Source organism: Nesoenas mayeri, assembly GCF_963082525.1.
Source record: "Nesoenas mayeri genome assembly, chromosome: 12".
In the NCBI taxonomy this organism is placed as follows: Eukaryota; Metazoa; Chordata; class Aves; order Columbiformes; family Columbidae; genus Nesoenas; species Nesoenas mayeri.
Window position 1 is genome coordinate 11818077 of NC_137547.1, and position 11151 is coordinate 11829227.

The 11151-nt window shown below is 38.3% G+C and overlaps 1 protein-coding gene across 1 annotated transcript in view; it reads right to left on the bottom strand.

Moving 5' to 3' along the window:
• PLCG2 (phospholipase C gamma 2) overlaps positions 1-10452 on the bottom strand; it is a gene marked incomplete at its 5' end in the record, with an annotated part of 54172 nt that extends 43720 nt beyond the window's left edge. The window contains one exon of the mRNA XM_080351985.1: positions 10257-10452. Coding sequence (XP_080208111.1) covers positions 10257-10452 — 196 coding nt within the window. The remainder of the gene's footprint in view (positions 1-10256) is intronic.
• Between the last annotated feature and the right edge of the window lie 699 nt (positions 10453-11151).

Below are 11151 nucleotides of genomic sequence, written 5' to 3' on the forward strand. Positions count from 1 at the left end.
ACGCATTTGGTCCCCAGCCAAACAGTTTAGAAGTCTAGTGCCATTCTAAACACCCTACAATAGTAGTTTACATTTCATCCATTCTTTAATGTGGTTATTTCCATGGGTTAAAAGGATGTCCTTGGCAGCTTCATCAGTCACATATTGATTCTGACAACTCTCTCAAGTGGCTCTTTAACAAGGCTGGACTCCAAGGCATCTTCAATTACCATCCTGTTCCAGGCTCTGAGCTGGATGTGCAGTATTCGTGGCAGTTCAGAGCCTGAAACTGCTGAACTTCAGCTCCTGATGGTTTGTGTTATTCGCAAATCAGTTAATTCAATGGATCATTACGCTACTACAAAGCTACCTTCCAAAGACTGCACAGATTAATTGCTTGGTGCCTTCCAGAGTGCTTGCTAGAGCTCTTTAGTACTATAAAACTAACAAGAAAATTTTGATCCTCGACATCTCCACTGATTTCCGTTCAAATAACCTGGCAGTAGTGATCTCATTTAGTAATGCACTTATATGTATGAATTGCTGCTACATTTCCTTCAGTTACACTTAGAGACAGATGGTAAAACAGAACTTGGATTCTACCAGAGAAGGTGCTGTGCAAGCTGAATGGAAGACAAGACATAAAGTAAGCACAGGTAGGGAACGGTGTGAAGATAACTGCAAAAAACCTTACATTGTTGTACACAACAACACTCTCCTCATTCCGGAAGAGAACCAGCACTGCTATTCAAAGAGAAAAGTTCTGCCTCAGAGTTCAGAGTTATATACTTAAGGGAGGAGAAGAAAAAGCCTACAGATTGATTCAAAGGATGCTGACAGAGTCGGAAATCAGGCCATGAGCATTAGTTACTTCAGCAGGTATTTCCAATAAGTCTCAAGAAGACTAAAAGGAAACTGCTAGCAGTGTTTCAGAGAGGAAAATAAGGCTCTCTGATCATGTAAGTGCTGTGGACTGAGAAACAGGGTGGACATTCTCTATATGAATATTTTTGATTTTTCGTGTGTGTATATATATAAATATATCAACATTCTGCACTTAAGAACCAGTTTTCAGAATACACTTTCTTTTTATTTTTCCCAATAATTTGCATTACAAAATATTTCAAATAAGGTTTTGTTTCAGCAAGGTAGAAACTGTCCCCTGCAACAGAGGTTACTTGCTAATGAGCACCCAGTGACTGCACAAAGCCGTCAGTATCCTTTTGCAAATGTACTTCACAGTGGTTAGTGAGGACAATGGCTTTGTCCTCACTTCTGCAGAATTAAAAATTAACAAGGCGTATGTTAATAGCCTGTTTTATTCAGAGCAGGAGTGAAACATGGATCTTGTGCAACTCTAAAGGGAACAAGGTGAGGTTTCTCTCAGCGAAGGACACAGTCACGCGAAAGCAGAAATCTGCAGCATCACGGTACAGATGTGGCACTGCAAGTAATCCAGCTCATACAAACGGTGAAATTTAGTGAGACATTCAAGTGGCCCAAGGAAGATGTTACAGGTAAGCCACAAAAATATCTGAAAACACAGTTACAAGGATGGAACATGAGAAACAGTCTGGTGTATCTTGAGAAATCACACGTGACTGTCTTTCCAAGGGCTCCTCTGGGGATTTAATGGTGTGACTTACACAAGCTTTAGACAAGTCCACCTTTCAAACCCACAGGTTTTTAGGTAATCAGGTCACACAGAGCTGTTCTGTACAGTAACAACAAATTACCATTAAATTAATAACTTCTCAACCGGACTGCTCAGTAGAGCAGCAATATATTACAGCCCTTACCAGTTTGAGCTCTGAATTCAAGGGGCCATGTATCTCAAATGGCTATTGGTTTCATATTAAAATTAAAAGGCACCTTCACAAAATGAGACAGGAATAGGGTTAAATTTATGTATATGCCCTTAAAAGTTTACCTTGTACTCCATGCAACGAAACGAAACAAAAATGCTGTCATGTAAAACTTGGACCCTGGGAAAAGTGCACTGGAGAACCTATATTTCGCACTGACTTTGATCAATCTCATTAGGGGTGCTCAGGTACATGAAGTTCACCCCATCCCCGTTTCACTGGTTGGCCATGACAGGAAGTCTGGTCGTTGTAAGTTAGCACTAAACATTGCAGAACTGAGCTGCTAAAGGGAAGAAATTATTTTAAAACAGTTAAAGGCTACACACGTTCATTTTTTCATTTGACCACAGAAACCAAGCTCTAAATACTCAGCTGAAGACTTACACAAAGATCCCCTGGGTAATAACTGAAACACAGCAATTTCAAAACAGAAAAAAAGGTGAATTTTAATGTTCCTTTGAAAAGATACTCCACAAAGAGCAAGAAGTGGATTCACTTTTGCAATGACATACTGGTTGTTTTTTAAACAGCACTCAGAATACGAAATGAAAGAAAATGACAGAATATGGACTTGAGCTTTTCAAGGTGAGTTATTTATTACTTTATGTCTGAAACAGTAAGGAAATTCAGACAGAAAGAAATTCTGAGAGCAGAAACTAGCAAGGTCAAGTCCAACACTCCAGCCAAAAGAAATACTCATTTCACACTCAGCAGAGTATGTAGATACTCATCATTTCTCCCAGAAAGGCACGGATGCTGTAAAAGTTTACACCGCAAAGGGAAAGAAAGAAGTTTTCCACCACAGGGGACGTTCACATTGGCATTAACAACTATACTGATTAAATAACCTAGCTGTTTTACCTACGGGGATGGGGGGAAAGAACCATCATATACGTTTAAGAATGTAAATCACTTGCATATATAGTCTCTTGGGTGTTTGGGTTTTAAGTTTCCCAAAGCACCTGACAGCCAAATGGATGCACGGAACCAAAATTAACTCTCTTCGTCAGGCCATTTTAGCAAAGATTTTAAAAGCAAAATAAACAAAATCTAATCTCAGGGAAAACACGCTGCGAGATAAAAGTCACAAAATATAACAATAAAGATTAAAAAAGCCCACCACATTTTAGCTAGAACAGCACCATCTGTGCCAACATACGCAAGATTGCCATTGCATTAAATTACACACCCCTGCATTTCACCTCACACTGTAAATTTTATGTGGCCTGATGTGGTTTAGTTACCCATGTGACTATATTGTAGATACGCTGCTTCTCCAATGAGCTTTGATCATTAAATATCCAGGTGCAACATTTTGCAGTAACTAGTGATTTCTGCTTGGCAACATAACACAATCTGAAATCACAAACAGTGCAACCTTGCAGACCAATTAAAAACAGAGCAGCTCCCACAGGTTCTAATTCTACATAAAACATGAATTTATTAAGTTAGTTCTTTGTTTCCATTCACTCCCTTTCTTAATATACCTGTGACACATGAAAATTCAACTTTTTATGTTTTTTAAAAAAATCGTATTCTAGAGGAAAAATTGTGTAAAATCTCCTCTTTTGAGCAGGAAGAAAATCTCAAGTGATCTCACTCTTCAATAATGTTTTACATAGGTTAGAAGAAAGATCAACAACACTAAATGAATATGAGATAGCAAATGTAGCTAAAAAGCCATGGTCATTTTATTCTACAAACTCTGGAAAGATATTACAGAAAAAAACAAGAGAAGAGAGACAATGTGAAATTATGAGTCCATGTTAAACCTAAAATAAAATATTATGCATTGGCAATCATACCTTTCTATTAAAAATGAAAATAGGTATAAGACAGTCCTACTGCATTAATAAAGGTCTGGACTGAATCGAAAAGAAATGGTTACTATGTGTTATAGTGCGGCACATCATTAGCATCAAAAGACTCAAAGTAGCTTTTATTCCTCTGCTTCGTAATTTTGCAATTACATTGACAAGAGGTCTGCATCTCTGCCATTCCCAAACACAGCTATTTCATCCTCTGAGAAACATAAAGTTTTCAGAATAAATTAATACTAATACATCTATTTCCTTTTCTCTTTCAACCTTACCTACGCCCTAACCTCTTGGGCTACATAAAGAGCATTTTAAAAGCTGATATACTACATTATCTTTTTCTAAACGTGGCCCTCCAATACTTTAAACCTGCTTCTTGTTGTGTGCTTCCACAACTAAATGGCTACTAGATTTATTTTTTTTTTTAGTATTTTGCAATAAATCAGGAACATTAAAAAAAAAAAAAAAGGTGACCTTTTTCAAAAATTAAGGGATTAAAAAATGATTTAGATCATTTTATAAAAAAAGATCAGCTCTTTACATGGAAAAAAAAAAAGATCCTGGGTAACCAAAAAAAGAGAAATCATCTTATGTCCTCAAGAGAATCTTCCTTGAAATGTGAAAAGTATTACACACACTTGCACATTCAAGGAAGCCACTACGGATTTCTCGGAGCATAAATTCTCCTGGCTGTGAATCATCACTGAACACAAGGATTCATGGAAGAGTAGGTAGAAACTCACATATTTTCCAGTGACTAAACTCTAGTCACCACAAACTTTCCCTTAACAATTGTCCTTAAATGACTTTGCATTTGATAAAGAGTGAAATATCCATTATGGATCAGCCTCCTGGAGATTTACACCTTGCCACCTACTTGCTCAACAAGCTTAAATACCATAACCTCTTTGAGCCCTAATTTATTCACATAAATATAAATATGTGTACAGCAATATGAGGAAATTTGCGAGACCTTATTTGGTCGTATTGAAATGTCCCCTGCCAGCAAAGCCCCGGTCGCACAGACACGTCTCTTAGCAGGGTCCGGATGGGCATTTCTCACCCTGGCCGCCCCTTCCTTCCCCTCCGCCTCCCACCGCTGTCTCGGTACAGTTGTCTGTGGGCCACTTGGTATCCCAGCAAAGAAACACAGCACTCCAGTGGCTGATGTGGAGGCAGAAATGACTCCCAGATACCACGGGGATGTACAACACGTATGCATTGTGTGGCCCGCCTGGGACAGCTAAGTTTGGGAGAAACAACACAGGGTGTCTGGGAGCTGAGGGCCACCACACAGACCCACGCATGGTTGGAAAGGGTAAACATATTATACAATAAAAATACAGAACAGAACCCTAAGGAAGTGACAGGCTGAGCAACACACTGCAGTAAATCATGCTGGTAAGTCACAGCTTCACGGTCATGTACCAAGTATGCATAAATTAGTTTCTGAAAGAAAAAGGCCCGTTACAAATTAAACAAGGAAATCAACTCCCTTTGTACAAGGAAACTGAAGTTTCCCTCTCTCATGTGTTAGTAAAGCAAAAGTTAAGTTTAGCTCTACTACAGTTACCAAGATCTGCAGTTCTTAAATTGCAAACCCGTGAATGTACATTGGTTAATAAAATCTATGAGTAAAACAATCCATAGCCAAGTCATACTGGGTCCCACTTGCCCAAGGGTATCACTCAATGAAAAACATATTTCCCCCACCACACACTTTCCCCTGCTACGTAATCAAAATTGCCAAATGCCATCCTTAGCACCAGGCTGTGCTACTGCAAGAAAAAGTGGGGGGGAAGACTGTGGTCCACCCTAGACTTCTATCAGATTTGCTTATTCTTCCTAGCAATGGTATCTACTATCAGCTGCGGAACCAGTGCCATGGGATTTAGATCCATGGCCCTACAAAAAGTGCCTCTTTTATTTCTGTGTTGTCTTTTACACTCGAAATTGCTCTCAGTGTTCAAATTATATTTTACATTTGCAATGCCTTGCAACAGAACTCCCACACTTAAACCAACTGCATAGATGAAAGAAAGAAGCTCAAAACCCCCATACTGCCTCAGAGTTCGGAGGTTGGTGTTATTATGCTTTTTATACATTCAATGGCCAGAGAAAGAGACTCCAGCAGACAATAATTCAGAACAGGAATGAAACTTCACTCTGGAGGAGCCTTTCATTCTCCCAACTGACTATCTGAGCAGCCAGGTGAGTCCAGCATTGTAAGTCATCCACTTAGTGTTAGGTTGTGAAAATATCACCTCAAAGTTATTTCACACAGACAGAAATACCCTTCCTGTTTATAACCCCAAGACCCTGTGCATTCTGCATCAGGGTCACTAACCTTTCGCTGGGTCAGCACTTCTGCAACACTCACCAAAACTTACTTCTCATCAAAAAAATGGAGCGTATTTCTCCTACTGAAACCAATGACTGGGGCTCCACCGAAACCAGAGTTACTGTGGATACCAAGAAATATAAATGGGAAGGAAAAACACAACAATGGATTTAAAGCATGGATGATCTGATGAAGTATTAATACCATACTGCAACATACAAAGCACAACAGGGGAATACAAACAAACACACAAATCCTCACAGGAAAAATATTTGTCTTCAGAAGTTAAACCAATCTTTTGGCACTGATGACCTGGGCAACTTAGGAATAACAGTACTGAGATTCTGAGCCTCACGAGCAGTCCCATAGCCCACCCAGCAAACTTTAGGTTATCTTTAAGAGCTTAAAATGAGGACAATGCAGAATACAAAGAAATGCCATTAATAAGTAAAAGACAAAAGAAAAAGCTCCAACATTTTGTGGGCAGTGTCTACAAATACTTCCCTCAGATGATCTCAGAGCTCATCTAAAGTGTCTCTATGTATAGAACAATAGCCAGGTGACTAAAGGAAGCCCAAGCATGGGTGAGCACAGTCACATCTAGCTCAGAGCCGCTTCCTTCAGCCATCTGCAGAGCTCTCTGCAGGCCCACAGAAGGAAGCACATGTTGCTGGCGTTCATTTTAATACACTAATGAAACCCTGCAAGCCAAACATCAGCGATAAAAACATTTCTCAAAGGTGTATTGCTCCCTTCTGCCCAGTTCAGTTTTGACAATGGCTTGTGTTGGACCCAGCCGATGTAGGAAAGGCACACGTGATACTCTGCAGCCTGAGCAGGTGACCAAAAGAGCAGTAGCACTAAAAGCCTTCCTGGCCTCCATCAAACCTAAAAAACACTTCAGGATAGGCAGCCCCTCTCTTTCCATTGCTCATCTTTCCCCTTTTGCCTAGAAGGAAACTTGAAGCTCACACGAAATGGAAAACATAGACAACTTTTTAACTTTTCTTGAAAGGTACTCATTTACCAGTCTCTCCCAACTCCATGGCCTAAAAAGGAAAGACACCTCGCAGTCCCTTAACAATCTTTGCTTGGGTCTACAAAGCATTAAATTTTACAACAGCAGAATGTCAGTAAACCCAAGAAACACAAATTGTACAAGAGGATCAGAGTTTCCTCATAAACAGCAAAATCTACTGTCTTTATCAAATCCGATTAGCTTGGACAAGCTACCTTGACCTGATGAAAATCACAATGCCATCCAAGAGCTCACTTGACTTGCACAACTCTTGGCTGCGCAGCTCTACAGGAAAGGCAGACTGTTCATGCACAGGTTGCCGACACCATTTACACATTTACAGTTCACCGGCAAGAAAGTCAGCACTATGACATCCAAAATTCTCAATGTTATACAGTGAAATAGAGAAGAAAAAACAAAACAAAACAAAACAACCCACACACAATACTTTTTTTTTCTTAATTTCCAAAGGAAGAATATCAATATAAAGTATAAAAGTCGGTCTCCATCCTCTCTATATATTAGCAGCCTGGTTTCGTGTCCCAAAGCTTAAGAACTCTCCTTGGTAATGGATCTAAAAACACAAACCCCATAGCAGACGCAAATATTCAGTTTTCAGGTTCTGTAAAGAGTGGTTGCCAAACTTCAGTGAAACGGCACACACACAACAGGAAACCACCTTGCCCTTCCCGCCCACATTCAGTATTAATTCTTACTGGACTGTAGTACATGCAAATAAAAACAATTAAGATCACATCATGGGTACTGTTTCTTGTGCAGCACAAGAATATTAAACAATACCATACTCAAAAATATATTTCTTATGCTCTCAGCCAATTAAAACAAAAAAAAAAAGTAGTTTTTTATTTTTCACAAAGTCAACACAATCCATCAGTGAATACTTAGGGTCGTTCATATATACAAACCAAAAAACTTTTCCCCTGTCATGAAGTTGGTATCATTTCCTCAGTATAGCTCCAGAAAAAGAAAAAAAAAATTGCCCTCTCATTGATATTCAAGAAGCCTATCCACTTAATTATCAAATACAAAAGCTTCAAATCCATACTTTGTCCACTTTTCAAGCATAAAAGAAGTCTGAGTCTCAATCAAAAGAAGCAATAGCAAAATTTAACTAAATAAATACATTAAATATTTCCTTCTTCTGCAGCAAAAACACTGTCAGCAAGTTAAAACTGCAGTGATTTTCATTTCAAGTAGATCAGATACAGTTCATGGTAAATTTTAAAAACTATTCATACCATATTGTGAAACAATGCCTGAAAAATATATCTTGGTTTTGGGCAGATTCATTGCTTTTTAAGACAACAAAAGGATATTTTGCGTATTTGTGCTTTAGAGTATGACACATCGTTATAAAGGTCACTTAAATGTTGCTCAATTTAAAAAACTGCTGAGGCACTACAATTTTCAGGGAAAGAGGAAAATGGCCTTTGGGTAAACCCCAGGTCTATAGCTATATTCCCTATTCTAGTGATGACTGCCTGTGTAACGGGAAGTAAGTCATTATCCTGCTGGATTATCCAGGAGTAAGAGTCAAATCGCAACATCCACCTTCTTTTACAAGTGTTAAAATCTACACACTCAGCAAACTGCTTAATTATCAGGATGTATTAGCACAAATACACTCTACCCTAGGAAGCTTCCGTAAAAGAAGATTACAAGTCAAACACTAAAAAAGTTGACCCCAAGATCTGGAATGCACAGTCTGCACAGCTTTATATTTGGCCCCTCTGTGCAAATGGCTATGATAATTCTTTAACTGCATGATCACAAATTGTTTTTGCCAGAGGACTCTAATGCCTCATCTACCCACTAAGTGGTCATTTTCTATTTTGTTTTAATCTTACTGCTCTGTGTGTAACCCCAGGCTTTATTTGTGAAGCATGTTCAAGCCATGCTCTCATAACTGAATTATTCATCCTCTCACAGGACTTTGGTTTTTTTTTGGCACACCTCACTTTGGGATGTGAGCATATCCGAACAAGTAATGCATTTGCCTTCACACGTGTCATTTTAGCAAGGAATAATTACCCTCATTTTCCACATGAGAAACTGGGGCACTGCAACATTATAATCCAGAATATCTGTTAAGTAGGGTGTCTAGACCTGTTTGCTTTTCCACAGAAGACTCTATATGATCACATTTTCATCATCAACAACAAAAACATGCTCCAAATAATCAGTCTTTCATTTCCTTACATTATATTTCCAGCTGCAGGTCCAGTCAGCACAAGGAATGTGACAGCAACCAATGGAAAGAGTAGCAAACAGAGATTTAATATTTCTAAGTAAGGAGCATGAAGGGAAGCTGCACAGACAATCGAAAAACCTGGCAACTTGTCAGTGCCTGTCTTTGCAACCTTAGATCCATGTATTTTTAATTTATTGTGTATTTACCAAAAAAACTCTTCTAAAAATCCACAGCTCAACAGACAAACTCCATTCTCCTCCTTCCTGGTTTCTCTCACATGAGCGTGAAGAACGAGCTGTATAAATCCCAAAAAGCGCAACCTGAGCTTGGTTGACATCAGCTGTGTTCAGTAAGAACTGAAGAATATTCTCACTTTATTCTTCTACCATAGCTTTTACAGTCCTAGGTAGCTTTACCCCTTCTACTCACTGACCTTGTTACTAAGAGTGGGTTTACTCAGTTCAAATATCAACTAAAGAGACAGTATCAACTCAGGACCTTGAAACCACCTCTTACATGTCACAGCTTCCTTGTTCTAAGTCACTAGTACTTTTCCAATAATGTTCCTAAACAATGATTTCTGTCCTGAAACAGCAAATTCCCTAAGAAAATGGAAACTTGAATTCAGTTTCCTTGTAGCTGGCGTTTTTTTCTTTTTGGAGAGAAAAGCACTCATCACTTGAATCTACAAGCCATCTTGATGCTTAATGACGGAAAACAGTTGTCACTCAGTAACTCAATTCATAGAGAACACAAGCTCCATCATATTCAAAGATAAAAACTTTCAGAACAGGGCTAAGGGTAAAAACACATTAATCATATTTAAGTAATTTAAGATACCTAAATAACAAGCTGCAGAAGATTCTTCACCCACACTGCAACAATTCAGAATATTCTCAGCAAATTATCAAACTATTTTCAGCCAAAACCTTCATTATATTAAAAAGGCTCATTAAATCAATATTTGTCAATTACATCAATATATTAGTAACTCCAAGTTCAGGTACACTTTGCAAATACTCACAGAAACCTTCAATCTTGTCAGCTGTCTTGCTCCATGCTACCTGCCTGGTTTCCATTATGACTTGAATAGTCCTCCTTTCTGGACTGCTCTTCTTAAGACTGAAAACTGTCATAACAGTTCCCAACTCCAAGGTCCTTTTGATATGGCTTTTCTCATACTCCGGCAGCACTCCATAGTCTATGCTTTTTCTGGGCATTTTTAAATTATTTTTTAATCAAAGTTTTATGGTTTTCAGTGTCCTGGAAAAAAAAAATAAAAAGAAAATTCAATATTTAAAACAGCATTTTTATTTCTTAAAGAAAAATTGTGTAAGTTAAAGCTACCTAATAGAAACTCCTGCCCATTCAAATCCAATGAATTGTGATCTAAATTTATCAGCAAGACCAATACTTCTCTTCTAGCTGCACCACATCACTGTACCACTAACTGCTTCCTCAGTCTTCTAATACAGAAGTACACAGTGTTCCAGACAAAAATAAAGTAAGACAAGGTCTATTTAGCCCAAATACATAAAAATCACGTTAAGGTGTGTAATTCCCTGTATGTTTTTATGCATGTGCATTTTCAGCTGCATGTACACTCCCAAATATGGATTTACACCTCTAATGTCGCAGAATTAGGACAGGAGAAAAAGAAGACATGGAAAAAAATAGGAAATGTCAGTATACCTGAGTACTAAGGACAAAAGAGTAAAAACTACAAAGTAGGCAAAGCATTGAAATGCCAGAGAAAATAATGAGTCCGTAACAAAGAAAGCATTTAAGTTCAAATAAGACCAAAGAACATATCGGAAACATAAAAAAAAAAAATGTGTTCAAACAAAAGCAGAACTATGTTAAAAAGGTCTTCTAAAGGAGCACTATTTGATATTTCTGTAGCATTTTCTGCCACATTT